Source organism: Taudactylus pleione, unplaced genomic scaffold (genome assembly GCF_031769625.1).
Source record: "Taudactylus pleione unplaced genomic scaffold, aTauple2 ptg000113l, whole genome shotgun sequence".
In the NCBI taxonomy this organism is placed as follows: Eukaryota; Metazoa; Chordata; class Amphibia; order Anura; family Myobatrachidae; genus Taudactylus; species Taudactylus pleione.
The window spans coordinates 9,280,484-9,300,416 of record NW_028284515.1 but is presented as its reverse complement, the minus strand read 5'-3'; the positions used below and the strand labels follow the sequence as shown (position 1 = coordinate 9,300,416).

Genomic DNA, 19,933 nt, shown 5'->3' with positions numbered 1-19,933 from the left:
AGTTATCTACCAATAAAAACTGGGGCACTGCAGTGTTGCATAATGTGAACTTGAGTCACTGTGTGGCATAATGTCAACTGGGGTCACTGTGTGGCATAATGTGAACTAGGGCATCACTATGAGGTTTAAGATTAACTAGGGAACTATGGGGCATAAAATTAACTAAGGCACTACTATGGAGCAAAAAATTAAAAACAGCTGCAGAGGGGGGGGGGGGGGGGGTCTTTCTTAAAGCATTGAGGCAGGGGCCCCTGTCCACATTTTTCCTTCTCAGAGTTGGTAATAGTTATATTCTGCTTTGCCCACTGATTTTCCAAATGTAATCCCTTACTATAGTCATGTTGGAGCAGGGTTGAATGTTTGGCCATTTGTGGAGAGCATCTTGCAACTGTTTGTGCTGTGCATGCTCCGGAACCAAGCTTACCTAAGTACGAGTGATGCTGGGTTGTACACATTTCACTAGCATCTCCACTTGCGACTGAGGAGACGTAACTGGTCAGCCACGGAGCGTTCCCACGTAGGCAAAGCATTGTGTTGCAATTGCAGGCCTTCGTGGGAATGCTAGTTGGATGGAAAAGTAAATACGCTTGTATGAGTCCTACTGGAGTATGTTTTTTAGGTATGCACTCTTATGTCATACTTGTCCACTGTCCCAGAACTTCAGGGAGACTCACAAATTTGGGGGGATAGTCTCCCTTCTCCAGGGAAAGTGGGCAATTCTCCTGCATCCCGCAGGCTGGCCAGTGAAGTGGGTGGGACATGGGTCATGTTGATTTGATTCGCTATGAATTACCTCATAGTGGCCCTGCCCTCAGCATCGCACAGCTAGGAATCCCAGGATGAGGCTGCGATGACATTTGCAGAGCTCCACCTCCAACTCACTCACCTGCCTCCATCTATCCTCAGACCTCCCGGACCTACACTTGCCGAAGTTGGCAAGTATGTCCTATATGAGTGTTTTCAATTAGTCAGCGTGACTGCAATAGTTGAAATGTATAGAATTAATAATCCACTTCTTTTCCTTTTTCTAACTGCCGCCTGCAGCTGACCAATAGATATGTTAGCTGTTATTTCACTGAACACTTCACAGCTATCTATACTATGCATAATGACCTATATAGCATTGTTTGGTTCTCTTGTGTAAATGTCATCTTCTGAAAGCCATATATTAGTTCAGCTTGGAGAGAGATACAAACTAATATATTTTGCTGAGTTTATATGCAATGAATTACCGGCGTTGTGCTGAGTGTGCAGTGTGCCTCTGTCTTATAGATCAGTCTATGGTTGATGTGATGAGGCACATGGCAAGGATCCATGGAGAAAATAATGGCGCGGCTGCTGGTGTGTTTGTTCCCTTTCTGCTCATTATTTTTGCTTGACATCCTCTGTGTTTGAGTGGTTTGGGCTAATGGTTTTATATTATGATGATATCGCATAACGGAATATCAGGAGGTTTCCCATGAACAGCGAAAGGCAAAATCTGTGCAAATACCCAATGAAGGAGAATTATTCTTATAACACAACCTGAAAAGTTTGCTGTTGATAGGCAGAAAGTGTATTTTCAAGGAATGTCAAAAAAGCTTTCAGGATGATTATCTCGGGCCTGATTCATCACGGATCGCAACTGCAACAGCGTACGCAGGTGGGGCCGATGGTGCGTACTGCGTATGCGTATGCACTGCAGGTGCGTATGCCGGCCAGCATTGCGTACACACTGCGATCACCTATGCAGATACAAAACCATCGCAGAGTGAGTGACGGAACATCAGCATTTGGGGTTGGTGACGGGGGAGTGGTCGGAGAAACGCAGGCGTGCGTGTCCATTTGAGCGCCTGGGTGTGCATAAATTAGCCACTGCGATGGCATTCGCTGTTTGAGTACTCACTGCGTGCGACGAGATTTGCAATTTCTGAAACAGGTCAGACCTGCTGTATTTCTGTGTGAGGGTCCAATGTTACTCGATGTTACCGATGTATATGCAATATTGCGAGGTCTTGCAGATGAGAGAAAGTGGAAGTCAGGGCTGCCATCAGAAATTATGGAGCCCGGGACTGACAAAACAGGCAGGGCCCCTTCCCTTGGGTGGCAGGGGGCAGTTTGTCAGTGGTGGGCATTGCGGTGGATAATGTGGGTGGAGCTACAGCAGAGGTGAGGCATCAAATGGTGCAGAAAAAAACAGTTTAAAAAAAATTGTCAATGTTTGGGCTTGTTGGTAGGTGTTAAAATTAAAACATGTCAATCTATCATATAAAGGGGAGGGTAACAGAGTAGGGAGAGGGTGTGAGAGCAGGGTGAGGGTGTGGGTGTGAGAGTGAGGTGTGGGTGTGAGAGGAGGCTCAGGGAGCAAGGTGAGGTTGTGGGTATGAGAGTGGGGTGAGGTTGTGGGTGTAAGAGCAAGGTGTAGGTGTGAGAGGAGGGTCAGGGTGTGAGAGCAGGGTGAGGTTGTGGGTGTAAGAGTAAGTTGTAGGTGTGAGAGGAGGGTCAGGGTGTGAGAGCAGGGTGAGGTTGTGGGTGTAAGAGCAAGGTGTAGGTGTGAGAGGAGAGTCAGGGTGTGAAAGCAGGGTGAGGTTGTGGGTGTAAGAGTAAGTTGTAGGAGTGAGAGGAGGGTCAGGGTGTGAGAGCAGGGTGAGGTTGTGGGTGTAAGAGTAAGGTGTATGTGTGAGAGGAGGGTGAGGTTGTGGGGATGAGAGCAAGGTGTGTGTGAGAGCAGAGTGAGGTGTGGGTGTGAGGAGGGTGAGAGCAGAGTCAGGGTGTGAGAGCAGGGTGAGGTTGTGGGTGTAAGAGTAAGGTGTAGGTGTGAGAGGAGGGTCGGTGTGGGAGCAGGGTGAGGTTGTGGGGATGAGAGCAAGGTGTGTGTGAGAGCAGAGTGAGGTGTGGGTGTGAGGAGGGTGAGAGCAGAGTCAGGGTGTGAAAGCAGGGTGAGCTTGTGGGTGTAAGAGTAAGGTGTAGGTGTGAGAGGAGGGTCAGGGTGTGAGAGCAGGGTGAGGTTGTGGGGATGAGTGCGAGGTGTGTGTGAGAGCAGAGTGAGGTGTGGGTGTGAGGAGGGTGAGAGCAGAGTCAGGGTGTGAGAGCAGGGTAAGGTTGCTGTGGTGAGAGCGACGTGTGGTTATGAGGTGAGGGTGTGAGAGCAGAGTGATGGTGTGGGTGTGAGTGCAGAGTTACAGTGTGGGGGTGAGAGCAAGGTGTGGGTGTGAGTGCAGAGTGACTGTGTGGGGGTGTGAGCCAAGTGAGGATGTGGGGGTGAGAGAGCGAGGTGTGGGTGAGAGTGAGGTGTGGGGGTGAGAGCAGAGTGACGGTGTGGGTGAGAGAGCGAGGTGTGGGTGAGAGAGCAGAATGAGGTGTGAGTGCAGAGTGAGGATGTGGGGGTGAGATTGTGAGAGCAGGGCAAGAGCGCAGGGTGAGGGAGTGACTGTGCAGGGTGAGGGAGTCAGAATGCAGGGTGAGGGAGTGACTGTGCAGGGTGAGGGAGTCAGAATGCAGGGTGAGGGAGTGACTGTGCAGGGTGAGGGAGTGAGAGCACAGGGTCAGAGTGCAGGGTTAGAGTGCAGGGTGAGGGAGTGACTGTGCAGGGTGATGGAGTTAGAGCGCAGGGTGAGGGAGTGAGAGCACAGGGTGAGGGTGCAAGGTCAGATTGCAGGGTGAGGGGGTGAGAGCAGAGTGGGTGTGAGAGCTGAGTGAGGGGGTGAAAGCTGAGTGAGGGGGTGAGAGCGGGAGTCTCTGTACCTTGTCTGTTTCCATAACAGTGAGGTGAGATTCCCCGCAGCCTCATGCTCCTGCCTGTCCGAGCAGTACTTCACTAATAAGCGGCAGCAGCTGTAGGCAGCTTCTTCCCTGCCGCTGCTGCTTCTGCCCTTCCCGACTGCTCTCTTCCCAGCAGTCTCTCCCGCTTGCAGGTGGTTGCCACTGCTGCTCCTACTCCAGCCAACTGCTCACCCGGGGATGTGGAAGTTTGAACTATGCACCGGGCACGAGCCAATCGGAGCTCGCAAACCAGCAGCCAATCAGGCTCCTGATTAGCTCAGCTGCCGGTCTGCAAGCTATGAGTGGCTCGCGGCCGACCATCCACAACTTGAACAGCTGGCGGTGCTTTTGCTCTCTGCTGCCACCCGGGCCCCTGTTCAGGCCCGGGACTATAGTCCCGGCAGTCCCCCCTTAATGGCGGCCATGGTGGTAGTGGGTGTCTCTATGCTGGGTGAGCAGTTGCAGACATTAGCATATTTTCCCAGCAAAACTGTATGCATAATAGTGAATCAGGCCTATAGTACATATCGTGCCACAGTTATCTTGCAGTTTGGCAGGAACATCACATATGTTCTGTCCCCAACAGTGTTACAGAATGGTGAGCTGCCAAAGTGACCCATTTCATCAAGCAGAAATGCCCTGTTTCTGTATTTCCCATTGCTGTATATATATATATATATATATATATATATATGTATATATAATATATATGTATATATATATAAAATCGGTGAACTGACTACTGTCAGAAAACGTAGCATTTTGGGTCTAATTCAGAGCCGCTCGCTAGATGCGATTGCTCACACGATGTGTATGCAAATTGCGTAAGCAGTGCTACCGCACAGCAATGCATTAGCACACCCAGTATTTCTTAGAAAGCGATCTCATAGTGTATGCAGACACCTACCAGCCTGTTTTAAGACGCCCACTTGTGCACGTCATGTCCAGGAAGTGTATGCAACAATCGCTACCATTGAGTACCATCGGACCCGTACGCAGCACTTCTGGCTGACCATACCCTACCGCAAGCACTGCGAGTGCTTCAGTGGGTAATTCAGCCATGCAACGTGTATTATGATGCTGCGTCTTAATTATGGACGCCTCTGAAACTTCGTTAAGATGCTCAGACACGCCTGCGTTTGCACCACCACACCCCCGTTTTCATTGACCAAACCCTGTCAGCACCCACAAATGGCTCGTCCTGTCAATCAAGCTAGCAAGGCATCTATGCGCAAGGGGCGATCGCTTCACGATCGCATGGACTGGTTTGCGCAAGTGAACGGGTCTGAATCGGGTGCTCAGTACACTACAATTCTGTATGTGTGTGGCCATCATGTGGAAAAGACCTTAAAGTGTGAATGTTGAAACTAGCTATCAGTGGCTTGGTGTCTGTACGCGCCATAAGGTGCAAAAATATTAGGTGAATGAGGACGCATTTGCATGTAGAGAGACACCAGGGCCAGCTAGAGGGCCGTTCAAGTGGAGCAGGCGCAAAAGGGCGCCACCTCATTAGGGGCACTGTGCTGCTGCCACCTTAGGGTTATCATGGGCAGTGTCTGGACAGTGATAATTTCCTTTCGGGTTGCTCCACCTCCTCCCTCCCCACAGCCCTTCTACGCCTGCCTTCTCCCACCCCACAGCCCATCTATGCCTGCCTTCTCCTGCTCCACAGCCATTCTACACCTGCCTTCTCTTGCCCCACAATCCTATTGTGCCTGCCTTCTCCTGCCCCACAGTCCTCCTACACCTGCCTTCTCCTGCCCCACAATCCTCCTGCGTCTGCCTTCTCACGCCCCACAGTCCTCCTATGCCTGCCTTCTCCTGCCCCACAATCCTCCTGCATCTACCTTCTCACTCCCCACAGTCCTCCTACACCTGCCTTCTCCTGCCCCACAATCCTCCTGCGCCTGCATTCTCCTGCCCCACAGTCCTCCTACACCTGCCTTCTCCCACCCCACAGTCCCCCTACACCTTCCTTCTCCTGCCCCTAGGTCCTCCTACGCCTGCCTTCTACTGCCCCACAGCCCATCTACACCTGCCTTCTGCCCCACAGTCCTCCTGCGCCTGCCTTTTCCTGCCCCACAGCCCATCTACACCTGCCTTCTGCCCCACAGTCCTCCTACGCCTGCCTTCTCCTGCCCTATAGCCCATCTACACCTGCCTTCTGCCCCACAGTCCTCCTGCGCCTACCTTCTCCCTCACCACAGTCCTCCTACGCCTGCCTTCTCCTGCCCCACAGCCATTCTACACCTGCCTTCTCCTGCCCCACAATCCTCCTGCGCCTGCCTTCTCCTGCCCCACAGTCCTCCTACACCTGCCTTCTCCTGTCCCACAATCCTCCTGCGCCTGCCTTCTCCTGCCCCACAGTCCTCCTACACCTGCCTTCTCCCACCCCACAGCCCATCTATGCCTGCCTTCTCCTGCCCCACAGCCATTCTACACCTGCCTTCCCCTGCCCCACAATCCTCTTGTGCCTGCCTTCTCCTGCCACACAGTCCTCCTACACCTGCCTTCTCCTGCCCCACAATCCTCCTGCGTCTACCTTCTCACTCCCCACAGTCCTCCTACACCTGCCTTCTCCCACCCCACAGTCCCCCTACATCTGCCTTCTCCTGCCCCTAGATCCTCCTATGCCTGCCTTCTACTGCCCCACATCCCATCTACACCTGCCTTCTGCCCCACAGTCCTCCTGCACCTGCCTTTTCCTGCCCCACAGCCCATCTACACCTGCCTTCTGCCCCACAGTCCTCCTACGCCTGCCTTCTCCTGCCCCACAGTCCTCCTACACCTGCCTTCTCCCTCACCACAATCCTCCTGCGCCTGCCTTCTCCTGCCCCACAGCCCTTCTACGCCTGCCTTCTCCCACCCCACAGCCAATCTGTGCCTGCCTTCTCCTGCCCCACAGCCATTCTACACCTGCCTTCTCCTGCCCCACAATCCTCTTGTGCCTGCCTTCTCCTGCCACACAGTCCTCCTACACCTGCCTTCTCCTGCCCCACAATCTTCCTGCACCTGCCTTCTCCTGCCCCACAGTCCTCCTACTCCTGCCTTCTCCTGCACCACAATCCTCCTGCGCCTGCCTTTTCCTACCCCACAGCCCATCCATACCTGCCTTCTGCCCCACAATCCTCCTGCGTCTACCTTCTCACTCCCCACAGTCATCCTATGCCTGCCTTCTCATATCCCACAGCCCATCTACACCTGCCTTCTCCTGCCCCACAATCCTCCTACGTCTGCCTTCTCCCACCCCACAGTCCCCCTACGCCTGCCTTCTCCTGCCCCTAGATCCTCCTACACCTGCCTTCTACTGCCCCACAGCCCATCTACACATGCCTTCTGCCCCACAGTCCTCCTGCACCTGACTTTTTCTACCCCACAGTCTATCTACACCTGCCTTCTGCCCCACAGTCCTCCTACGCCTGCCTTCTCCTGCCCCACAGCCCATCTACACCTGCCTTCTGCCCCACAGTCCTCCTGCACCTGCCTTCTCCCTCACCACAGCCCTCCTACGTCTGCCTTCTCCTGACCCACAGCCATTCAACACCTGCCTTCTCCTGCCCCACAATCCTCCTGCGCCTGCCTTCTCCTGCCCCACAGTCCTCCTACACCTGCCCTTCTCCCGCCCCACAGTCCTACTACGCCTGCCTTTTCCTGCCCTACAGCCCATCTACACCAGCCTTCTGCCACACAGTTCTCCTGTGCCTGTTCTCCCTCACCACAGTTCTTCTACGCCTGCCTTCTCCTGCCCCAGTCCTTCTACGTCTGCATTATCCCGCCCCACAGCCCATCTATGCCTGCCTTCTCCTGCCCCACAGCCATTCTACACCTGCCTTCTCCTGCCCCACAATCCTCCTGCGTCTACCTTCTCACTCCCCACAGTCCTCCTACGCCTGCCTTCTCCTGCCCCACAGCCCATCTACACCTGCCTTCTCCTGCGCCTGCCTTTTCCTGCCCCACAGTCCTCCTACACCTGGCTTCTCCCACCCCACAGTCCCCCTCACCTTCCTTCTCCTGCCCGTAGGTCCTCCTATGCCTGCTTTCTACTGCCCCACAGCCCATCTACACCTGCCTTCTGCCCCTAGGTCCTCCTGCGCCTGCCTTTTCTTGCCCCACAGCCAATCTACACCTGCCTTCTGCCCCACAGTCCTCCTACGCTTGCCTTCTCCTGCCCCACAGCCCATCTACACCTGCCTTCTGCCCCACAGTCCTCCTGCGCCTGCCTTCTCCCTCACCACAGTCCATCTACACCTGCCTTCTGCCCCACAGTCCTCCTGCGCCTGCCTTCTCCCTCACCACAGTCCTCCTACGCCTACCTTCTCCTGCTCCACAGCCATTCTACACCTGCCTTCTCCTGCCCCACAATCCTCCTGCGCCTGCCTTATCCTGCCCCACAGTCCTCCTACACCTGCATTCTCCCGCCCCACAGCCCATCTATGCCTGCCGTCTCCTGCCCCATAGTCCTCCTACTCCTGCCTTCTCCCGTCCCACAACCCTTCTATGCCTGCCTTCTCCTTCCCCACAGTCCTCCTACACCTGCCTTCTCCTGCCCCACAGTCCCCCTATGCCTTCCTTCTCCTGCCCCACAGCCCATCTACACCTGCCTTCTCCTGCCCCACAGCCCATCTACACCTGCTTTCTACTGCCCCACAATCCTCCTGCACCTGCCTGCTCCCGCCCTATAGCCCTTCTTATGCCTGACTGCTCCTGCCCCACAGCCCTTCTATGGCTGCTCTCGCCCCACAACCTTTTTATGCCTGCCTTCTCCCGCTCTGCAGCCCGTCAACGACTGCCTTCTTCCGCCCACTCCCTCCGTACAGCCCTTTCATGCCTATCTTTGCCTTCCCATTACCTCCCCATGTAGAATACACTGGGTGGAATTCAATTGATTATTCCCCCCTTCGCACCCGACGGAGCTATTCTATTGTTGCTCCTGTCGGGTGCGATCAGCTGCTAGCGCTCAATTTCAGCTCGCAGCCCCAGAGGGCGAAAAGTCTCCTGTTTGGGCGCCCAAACGGCGCTTTTCGCGATCGCGCCGAGCACTTTGGTCGGGGTTAGCCGTTTTACGCGGCTAAACCCGACCACATTGGGTCAGAGTTGCCTACCCTCCCGATTTTAGCGGGAGGCTCCCGGTTTTTAATGTAGCCTCCCGCTCCCCCGCAAAGTGTCCCTCAACTCCTGGTTTTTGGGAGCCATTGAACTGCGCATGCGCGATTCTGGAAATGTCAGGGGGTGCGGCCTGCAGGCGACATCATAGAGTCACGACGCGTGATGCCATCTTACCTGAAGGCCGGCCACCGCGGGGTTGTGGGTAGCGGTGGCTGGTGCTAGTCAGATGTGCGCATACAGTGTGCTTGGGCGGGATGGAGCCTGGTAGCAGCGCTGCACTGATGGGACAGCAGCGCAGGTGTTGGGCACCTGTGAGAAGCCGCATGGAGACTCAGACCACACACCACAGAGTCTGTCTCCAGCGGAAGTGGCCATAGCAGCGGATCGCTCCCACTCTCCTTACTGCACATGGGAGCCGCGGGGACTGAGACCTGGTGGAGGAGCTGACCCGGTGCAGAGAGAAGCTCTGGTCTGGCGGAGAGAGCGCTGTTTGGTGGTGGCTAGGTCTGGGAGCTCGGTGGAGAGGCTGGAGGAGGAGAAGTGTCCGGTCCCAAGGTGAGTGCACTAACGTGTGTGTGTGTGTGTGTGTGTGTCTAGGGCATCTAGTAATGTGAATGTGTGTGTGTTTAGGGCATCTAGCAGTGTGTGTGTGTGTGTTTGGGGAATCTAGTAATGTGTGTGTAGGGCATCTATTAATGTGAATGTGTGTGTTTGTGTAGGGCATCTAGTAGTGTGTGTGTGTGTGTGTGTTTGGGGCATCTAGTAGTGTGTGTGTGTGTGTGTGTGTATTTAGGGCATCTAGTAATATGTGGGTGTGTGTGTGTAGGGCATCTAGTAATGTGAATGTGTGTGTTTGGGGCATCTAGTAATGTGTGTGTATTTAGGGCATCTAGTAATGTGTGTGTGTGTAAGGCATCTAGTAGTGTGTGTGTATCGGGCATCTAGTAATGTGAATGTGGCAGGGCAGATATATATTAATGTCAGTGGGGGAGTCAGGATCTCAGTTAATAGGACTATATACACCCATAGGTGGAACTAGACACGCCCTTTTGGGCCAGGCGGGCCACGCCCACTCAACGGCAGCGCAGCGCATTCTATAGCAATCTCCCTGAAAGTATTTTTCAAAAGTAGGCAAGTATGCTTTGGGTGCGATCAGCGTGAAACGCTGGCACAATTGAATAGCGGCCCGCGATCTCCTGTCACTTTGGACGGGAGATGCGGGCCGCGAAATCAATTGAATTCCGCCCACTGACCGCATTCAGTATTACAGGTACCTGATAGCACCGTGCAGAGCATGCTGCATCTGTGTTTACAGAGACCCCTGTATCTACCTGCTGTCTTGCTGCCTCCTGTGGGTGGAATTGACTGCTATTACCTACATTATTGTCTCAGGGCTGTTACTGTCAACTTACTGACTGTCCAAGGGTTCAGTGACTGGACATTAGCAGTAATTAGAATACAGTGCACAGCGGCAATATCCAGGTCCAGCATTACATAACCACAAGGGTTTGCTTTTTTTTTTCTTATTCAGCTTGTTCTTGGAAGCTGCTGGATGAGCTGGAGACACTCTGTGATCCAAATAAGTCCTCTTATATTACAAGGCTCAGCACTTCATGCAAATTAACTCCTCTGCAGGGCAGCCACAGGGGGGTTATTCTGAGTTGCCAGGACACACATATCTATATAATATTACCACTTCTTATTTATAAACATAGTCAAAGTGGTGGCATTTTTTCCATATAATAGGGCGTTCATTTACCTTTATTTTAATGACTGTTTACTTTAGTCTTCTCCACTTTTACAGTATTTACTCAGAGGAGCTAAGCATAACATTTGTCCTCATCAAATGTGTCAGTGTATTTGTTTATTCTGTGTCAAGTACCTATCCCCCATGCCAACCGACGTGAGAAGATTGTAAACTTGACCTTTATAAACAAAAGCAATAAATAACAATAAATCTATTACACACTCGACTTTGTTCAAATAAGTATTTTTGATGAATTTTGATTTTTTTTTTAAGTGTTTTTTTTCTCCATTTCTGTTTTGAACATTGGAATGTATGCAGTACCCTGTAGTGCAGATGTTTTCAACGTGCGGTCCTCCTACTGTTGTGGAACTACACATTCCAGCATGCCCTGCCATACTTTAGCATGCCCTAATAGCAAAACTCATGCAGGGCACGCTGGGATGTGTAGTTCCACAACAGATGGAGGGCTGCATGTTGAATACCCGTGATGTAGTGTGTGTCCAGGACTGTAGTTTGGGTATTAAGCACAGTAGACAATGCTGCAGCACTCTGTCCCCTTATCCCTTAATGTTCATGTAATAACCCTATGTACATTAAAATTATTAGGATTAACACGTCTGTACAGTAATATAGTTTACATCTATGAATACTGACCACCACTAATCCACACATCATTATTTTTCCTTACTCTCGTCCCACATCGTGTAACTCATCTCCCCCTCACCATCCACTATCAGTGAGGGAGGGGGGCTGTTTGGTCTAAATTTCCAGGATGGTAGGTGCTCAGTGCTGGTTGGGGGAGAAGCACACTTTCTTAATAAGTTATTAATTTAATGTTTTAGTCATCCGTGAAATGTTGGTACTTTACGCGGATGCCAAGTTAACCTTGTGACCTACTTGCCAACTTATTCATAGCCCCCTCCCAGAGAGCCCCACAGGAGATAGCCATGTCCGATGGGGGAGGGAGTGCAGTGATTGTGTAATTGTAGTCCCATCCCTCAGTGCACAAAGCTGTGATTCGCTGCATTTAACAGCAGGGGCGGGTCGAAGATGATGCAATTACACTTCATCACGGCCCAGGACTATCCACTTCAGTTGGAAATTGGGCAGCATGCGGGGGAGTGGGGGGGGTGGCTCCCTGAATTCGTGATTCTCCCGGATTTACCAAGAGAGTTGGCAGGTATACTTGTGGCGACACTGCCCCTGTGTGCGTCTCTTCACCTATAATACTAGTGCTGTTGGAAAATCTTGTCGCAATTTGTTAAACTTAAGGGGTTCCTGGAAAAATTGTCTTCCACCATATAGTCACCCTGAAATGTGGTTTTCTGTTTTTAAGCTAATTTGTAAGGAAATAAATATATCATATGATAATAAAGATATTTACCTGTTCTTCCTTTTTCTTTCTTTTCAATATTTATTTCTCATTTCACATTTATTTGTCTGATACACCCTTAAAATGCCTATAGGCCAAGATTTCTTTTGTTGAGAATGTTTTGTGTTTGGTTGACATATTTTATGTATACTATTCATTATTTTTAGAGTATGTTCTTACAGTACATGGGAGCAAAAGCAAGTAATAACCTGGAGTCTTATTCATTTTACTTTGCGCTGGTTCCTGCCTTTTTGTGCACCATTTATTCATGGCTGTTACTATAATTTAATTAACATTTAAGAGTAATATACACTGTAACTCCATAAAGGGCAACAGGTACAGAATGTGTGGACGATTACAATTTTTAGGTAACTGGATAAAAGTTAAAACTTTTTAATGACTTGGTGAAATGTAGTTCTGTCTTGTACACTATCCTCTGTCCTCTGCCGGACAAAAACATATCCCTAAGTGTCCATTTGCATAGGAGCGCTAGTCGCAGGAGCACAAGCTTTAAGTGTTAAACTCCAGTATGCGGAGAACTCTTCATGGGGAATACTAGAGGTATTGGAGTTAAGTATGTGCTAAACTGTAAATGAGCATGTACAGTTCTCCAAGGGGGCAATTGCATTTTACAAGCAGAATTGAGGTATTCAGGGGCACCAAGGTCTGATAACACCCCAGCAGCCAGCTTCAACATATACAGGGACTGAAAAAGCATGCTAAGGCCCTCATTCAGAGCCGTTCGCTATTTGCGGTCGTTCGTTCAAAAACAAGGGGTGGCTATTCAAATGATCCGTTCACAAATTGCAGTCTGTTCACACCTCTAAGTCTGAACGAGCGAGCAAAACATACGCTCGTTTATTTGATAAAAACGCCCCCTGGCCGCTCGCACCATACGTCATGTCCGCTATTTATTTGATTAATCGAGTACATCGTACAGCGTATGAACTGCTCGCTATTCTTGTGGTTGGTTTTTTCAACCGCTATTTTGCGAGCAGTTCTGAGTTTAAAAAAACCAAGTGACGTGGTCAATGACGCTGCTGGATTAATTATGCACACCCTTAAAACGCCCGTTTTGACCTTTAAGCACGCCTGCGTTCGAATTCCACTCCCCCGTTTTCAAGCACCTTCCCCTGTTACCACCCACATACGCCTCATTCTGTCACTCAAAATAGCAGGCACTCGCTATATAGCGTACAAACGATTTTCGGCCGCACTGACTGGTTCGCGCATGCGTACTAAAAACCGTACGCATGCGCAGATGTGCGAACATCGCTCGGAACGAGCGTACTGCCGCTAACGAGCGGCTCTGAATGAGGGCCTAAATTCTATTTAATTAAACACCGAGGGGCCTATTCATCATCAAAGGCCATATGACCTCCGACGATGAAGTATTGAATTCGCTGCGAGGGATACTTAAGTATCCAACTCGCAGCGGGGGAAACGTGACACCAGAGCAATTCATCATTGCTCCGGTGAGGGGATAACTTCCCCGAAAAGCAGTTGTCCCCATGGTTAGTACCGCAGCTACAGATGTAGCTGTGTCACTTACCTGCTTCCCGTCGACGTTGGGTCACGCATGCGCAAAGCCGCCGGGGAGGTAGTGAGGACATGGGCTAACGAACGCTTGTTCTCGGCAGCAGTTTTCGTAGTTTGCTGAAAACCAAGGGGGTCCTATTGGACCTCTGATGATGAACGGCCCAGTAACTTAAATATGCGGAAACTAGAGTTTCCGCATGGTTACCGGGCCATTTATCGTTTGATGAATAGGCCCCTGAAAGATTAATCTATTTTTGTTAAATCACTTGAACTAGCTTTTACAAAGGCTGTAAGCAAGGATAGTCTGCAAGAGGAGTCCCTTCATTTTTGTTCCTGCGCCATATGCTCCCTATAGATTTCACAAACCCATCAGTATTATTCCACTCACAATTCAACAACCCTGATGCATTGCTTAAAATTGATGCTGTTCCTAGCCTTAATTAACCCCTTAAATGCCTAATTTAGGGCCCCACACCAAGCAGCTGCATCTGTGATTTTCATACTTCTGAGCAGTTTCAGACCAGGGCTACCAAGTACCCGACATTCAAAAAAAGGTTGTGACCATGAGTTAAGTGGGAGCGTAGCCTCACCTTACGTTACGTCTTCGAGCATCTCCTCCAGTATGCGACTGCATGACATCAAGCCAGCGTTAGAGAAAACAGCCAAACAGCCCCAGGAGGCGGAGCAGCTCGTCCAGGCTTCCATATGGTTAGATCAACCCAACAGGCCATCGATCAATGTGGCATTGGTCAGATGTCCAATCCGCCCGTGCTCCTGAGGTGGGACATACTGTATGCACCTCAGCAAATCAGCGGAGCTGTTCAGGGTAGCGCGGAAGTCAGCCAGAACTGCACTTGTGGCTGCATAGGTGTAACAGGGAGCAGACAAGGTGCTTGTAGTTGCCATTAGTTTACCGTGGGCATGTAGACAGAATTGGGGCCTTTTCAGAGGTGAGCATACGCATATATCTACCAATTTCAGACAGACCTCTTTCACCCAGGTTATAGCTGGTACAAATATATGCTGATAGTGATGGCTGCTGGCGCTGCTCTCATAAGCGGATGTATAAGGTGGTAGTGCCACATAGATCTGGCTGACAATACCTTAGGGGTATATTTACTAAAGTGCAGTTTTTTAGTGGAGATGTTGCCCATAACAACCAATCAGATTCTAGCTATTATCTTCTTGAAGGTACTAGATAAATGTTAAGTAGAATGTGATTGGTTGCTATGGGCAACAACTCCACTTCTAAAATCCTGCACTTTAGTATATATACCCATTAATCTCCCTGGCATAGTTAAGCAGAGTAACTTTGAGGTTAACATACATTTAATTTATATAGGTGTCTCACCTGGATCAGGGTTTGTTTTCCAATCCATCATTTTGTCTCGAACTTTGAAATGTAAAAGTTTTCTATTGAAACGTGATTATATAATATGAACTATGTGTTATTTAGTGTTGTCCTTTCACCTGGTATTGCTCAAATAACAGAATCATTGATTATTACCTGCATTCTGTGCTGTAGCATCACCATTGCTAATGTACGTTTTCTCCATTGAGAACATTCGTGGCACTAGGATATGTCATTCATTTTTATGTTCATTTGACCGTTCTTTTCTTGCAAAAGAAAAAAACAAAAAAGAAAAACAAAATGGGACTTCTTTTTCACACAGCTAACCTTGGACCAACTCCGCTAAAAAACACACAAAGTAAGTCTCAGTAGCTGCTGTAGTATTTTGACGGTCTGTAGTAATTATTTTCTTTTTTTTTTTGGTAGATAAAGGTTATTTTCTCCTGTGGGTACAGTAGGGCGACTTTTCTGCCAGGAAATATTTCCTATCAGTATTTTTTAAAACCAGTTTCTATTTATTTCAAGAAATAAAGTGAAATCCAAGCTAACTTCTTGAATCCAAAATGTACATGTGTCACTGTCAGAATAATACACTCTTGTGACATTATAAATATGTGGATGTTAATCATTTTCATCGGCTAATTGATTTGTACCTTTATTCCTGCAAAGCAACACTGTCTTTCTTTTGTTAGACTTTTATCTAGAATGTCTGTAGAAATCTATGCAGAGTCCAGATGTACAATTTCAGATCCTCCATGCTTATTCATATTTTACAACCTTATGAGGCTGAATTGGTCCAACCATAGGTCAGCAATGATGACATACCCTATGAGTATTTGTACCCCTTGTATTTTTATATCTCTCTGCTGTGCACCCCATAGCCCTTATTGCTTGATTGAACAATAAACAACTCCGTGGCTGAAACTAGTATTTCTGTCACCCGGGGCAAGACAGTAATTTGCCCCCCCCCCAGCCCAATAAAAAAAAAAAACTACATATAGAACACAAAATAGATGCGTGGTTTTGTGACACAGTAATGCCCCTTGCAACACATTATGCCACAGTAATGCCCTTTACAACACATTATGCCACAGTAATGTCCCTTAAGGGTACACATTATGTCACAGTAATGCCCCTTACTACACATTATATCACAGTAATGCTCCCCAGTGACAGCAGGCCCCCCAGAACTGACAAATGAAACACTATTAAAATCGGACTTTCACAGTAAAATGGGATCTCACAGTAAGCCAGCTCCCTCCTTTTACCTGCCGGGGCTGCGTGGTGGGTGAGCTCGGACGGTGCGGGACGGGAATGCCACATGCTAGGGATCGGTCAGCGCCACTGTCATTCTAATGTGGTGCCGGCCGCAAACCGGCAGCCACTGTTGTTTGGCTGCCGGTCCACAAGCTCTGATTGGCTTGCGACCGGCGTCCCATTAGACTGATGACTGCACTGTGTCTCTCAAGGGCGGGCTACAGGTGGCTGCCTGCAGGTCCCGGCATGCGGCCCAAACCCACATGTGCAACTACCTGGGGCTGCCCCACCTTGGCAACCTCTCCTCGTCCCACCCTCAAGTCCAGCGCCCGGGGCACGTGCCCCCTTAGCCCCCCCTAGTTGCGGCCCTTGCAAGTCGTACAAAACAATCAGTAGAAAAACAAGGACAGAGAAAGTTTGCTTGGTAAACTTGGCACTGGGTTGAGAGGCAGTAATGACACCACTTACGGAGTTCCCTTCAAACCAAGATTATTCAGTAGCCATGGCAGCCAATTTAGGTGCAAGAACGTGTGGCCCTGCCGTTCTTTCAGTGCCGGTGTTCACCAATAAAAAGAGCCAAGGCCAATTGCTCTTCTTCTATGAAGTAAATATGTTGTGGTCCGCGCTCAGCTGGGATAACCCAGGTGACGATAGCAGCTGAATACTGGAGCTATCCTAGCTCTGTTAGGTTAGATCTCTAATTGGAAACTAGCAATCAGCACTCACCTAATAAGCTAGTGTGTGTGTGACAATGTGGAAAAATGCGTCTATATCTACAAGGGATGACAATAGGCATAAATGTGGGTTGTTTTTTATTTGTATAGGAGACACTATGCTCTGGCGATTTAACAACACTACATCTAAAATCCCAGGAACATGAGTGGTTGCTAGGGAAGTTAGAGGTCTCCTTTAGAGTGCCTCGATCTGTAATATCACAAATATTATGTTACCCTCAAAGACACCTCTGGTGTAGCAACCTGACACATATAGTGTTTATGATCAATCCTGTATGACAACGTTCACCTGCCAGTGATGGGGTTGTTGGGGTGGTAAGTGCACCCCTTTAGATCTACATTTTCCCAGTGTTGGTGAGTCTGTGATCACTGTAGCTCTAATTTCCTGTTCTTAGCTGACTAGAGTGGAATCCTGTGTGATTCCGCTGCTGTTGCTGTAACCCGTCCACTTCAATGTTAAATGTGCTGTGCATTCAGAGATGCTCTACTACTTACCTCTGTTGTAACATATGGTTATTTAAGTTTATGTTGCTTTTCTGTCAACTTAAACTTGAATCTGCGCAAACACGGGCTATTCTTATGTGATTTCACCCATTTCTCAAGGAGCAGCAAGGGGACTCCCAGCCATGATGGTGGCCTCTGTGGGACTGCATAATTTAGCATCTAGGTGTTGGGCAGATCCCTGCTGAGTCTAGGCTAGGCTTATGGATGAGCCTATTTATTCACTCGCATGCAAATTCAAGATACCATTTTGTGAGACACCATTATTTCAAATGAGATCTAAGTGGTTAGTTGGTACATTAAGAGGAGGGGGGTTCCCTTTTAGTCGGGTGCAGGGTACACCACAATTTCCTCAGAAGAAAACTCAAAATATAAATTGGAGTTCTGCCATGCTTTCAATGGGCCATCTCTTGTATCTTCCAGGTTTAGTGTCATTAGGCACATATCAACTAGAGATGTGCGCCGACCCTCCGTATTTTGGTTTTGGAACCGTACTCATCTTCGTGTTTTGGTTTTGCAAAACCACCCTCACGTGTTTTGGTTTTGGATCTGTGCTTTTAAAAAAATAAAATATAATAAAAAAAGGTAAAATGACTTAATTTTGACCTGTTAGGATGCAAATCAAAATCCGAGTTCAATTCTTTAATTCGAGTTCCGAACGGCTGGAAGATACAGACCGGGACTCGGTTTAACTCTGTAGCCCAAAGTGATTCCGAACTTGGTTCAACTCAGACCCCCTAAATTCTGTTGTTGTTGGTTCTGTAATTAAAATAGATTGTGACCTCTGCTGTCCTCTGTTGACTTCACTGGTTACGTTTGCTAATTCTGACCAGGCTCTCAGTTCAATCTTAGTAGAGTGCAGTGGTGTGGCTAATATGTGGGGATCCTTTAGATGTCTGTTTATTCACCCTTGCCTCTTCAGCAGTGTCCTAGGCACACTGTTCACATGTTGGAGCTACTACATATCTCTTGTGTAATAAAAACAGTAGAGTTCCCTTGCTATAAATGCACTAGGCGGACACTTAGGCACATTTTATCTGTTTCTGGTAGTGAAAATCTGGCATGTATTTTTGAGAACTTTACTAATTATTATTTTTTTTTTACACAGCTGGAATGACTGTTTAGTGTCCCTTTTAATGGCTGATCTGATCTAAAACATCAAGGCAAAGTTGAAAGCATTGGAAAGACAGTGTTCCTTAATGTACAAATATTTTGCCCTAGTAAAGTTTTCCCCTGTGGTTACATCATCATCTATTGAAGTATTCATATTATAGCTCAAAATTCATTGTGATTATCCCATGAACAGTGTACAATCCACTACCAATATATGCAATCCCCAACCCCCACTTCCACGTCTACTTCTTTTTAATCACTTAAGCACTTTACTGTGTTTAATTTTCGCATTCACATGTCCATTTGCACGCTCCTTTTACGTATTGCCCATTATGATTTGTTCAGAGTACTAAATTAGATAAATGTGCCTTTATTGCTGAAAGCCATTTTAAAGCAGAAATATATTTGCAAATACATACAAATATAAACATATCAAATTGGACCTTAAGGTTTCATAATAACAAAAAGAATAAAAAAAATACCATGTTTAATACATGAATACCTATTCTATGCTTTAAGATAGGCTTATTTTATTGGCTTTTTGCAGTCAAAACACCTTCAGAATTGAAATAAAATGTCAATTGTTTGAAAAATCAAACACATATTGATTTGCTTGTGTTGCGAATCCAAATTATATTATACCATGCAAGTGGGAGACCGTTTTCTGTGGCAACAGAAATATTTTACAATATTTTATTCCACTCTTATTCGTTAATCTTGGAAATTCCAGATTTTATTTATTTATCCATTCATGCTGGATGGATAATTAGCAAGACAAGCTGTCTTATTGGCAACAATTCTAAGTTTCTGAAATAGAAGACAAATTATTGAGCCACAGCTCTGTAACAAAGAGCGAAAATGAATACTTGTTTTTTTTTAATGGATTATTTTATGCTATTTAAATTTAATAAATAGCGCTAAAATGTACCTGATCCTGGTCTGACTATTCTTTGACCCAATATACAAGCACATTTTTAACCTTTGTAAAAATTAAGCCTGTGTAAGCTTGAATCCCAGGCAGATGTTAGTTATAAATCCTGCCTAGTATTTTGTAACACAGGTCATTGAAGACATTTTATTTCAATACTGTATCCATGTAATGTATGCTATTAATTCTACAATTACATAGTTGTTATTTTGGGGATATTTGTACAAATAAACTACTCACTGTGTGTTTACTTATAATGTTACCATTTCTATGCTAAGCGAAGCGACAACGTCTGGTAACACATTTTAATTCTATGTCAGGAATAACCTTGTGTCCTGGCACTCGGCACAGCCGTAATGGTTTTTAAAAAACATTTAAAAAGGCCATCAAATTTTAAATACAAATTTTTCTTTAAGTGTAAAAAGCTACAAGCAGCATTCACAAATATACGTTGTAGGCATTAGATTTTTTCAGATATAATGTTGGTGGAAACAATGATTTGTATACTGTTATACTGTATTCCCCTTTGGCAAAACAAGAAATC

At 47.9% G+C, this 19,933-nt stretch overlaps 1 protein-coding gene across 3 annotated transcripts in view; it reads left to right on the top strand.

Moving 5' to 3' along the window:
- KCNH5 (potassium voltage-gated channel subfamily H member 5) overlaps window positions 1-19,933 on the top strand; it is a 543,084-nt gene that overhangs the window by 143,316 nt on the left and 379,835 nt on the right. For 2 of the 3 annotated variants that reach the window (XM_088471311.1, XM_088471310.1), the window contains exon 5: window positions 15,179-15,214. The exons of the other annotated variant lie outside the window; for it this stretch is intronic. In XM_088471311.1, the coding sequence (XP_088327437.1) occupies window positions 15,179-15,214 (36 nt within the window). The remainder of the gene's footprint in view (window positions 1-15,178; window positions 15,215-19,933) is intronic. 3 annotated transcript variants of the gene reach the window in all.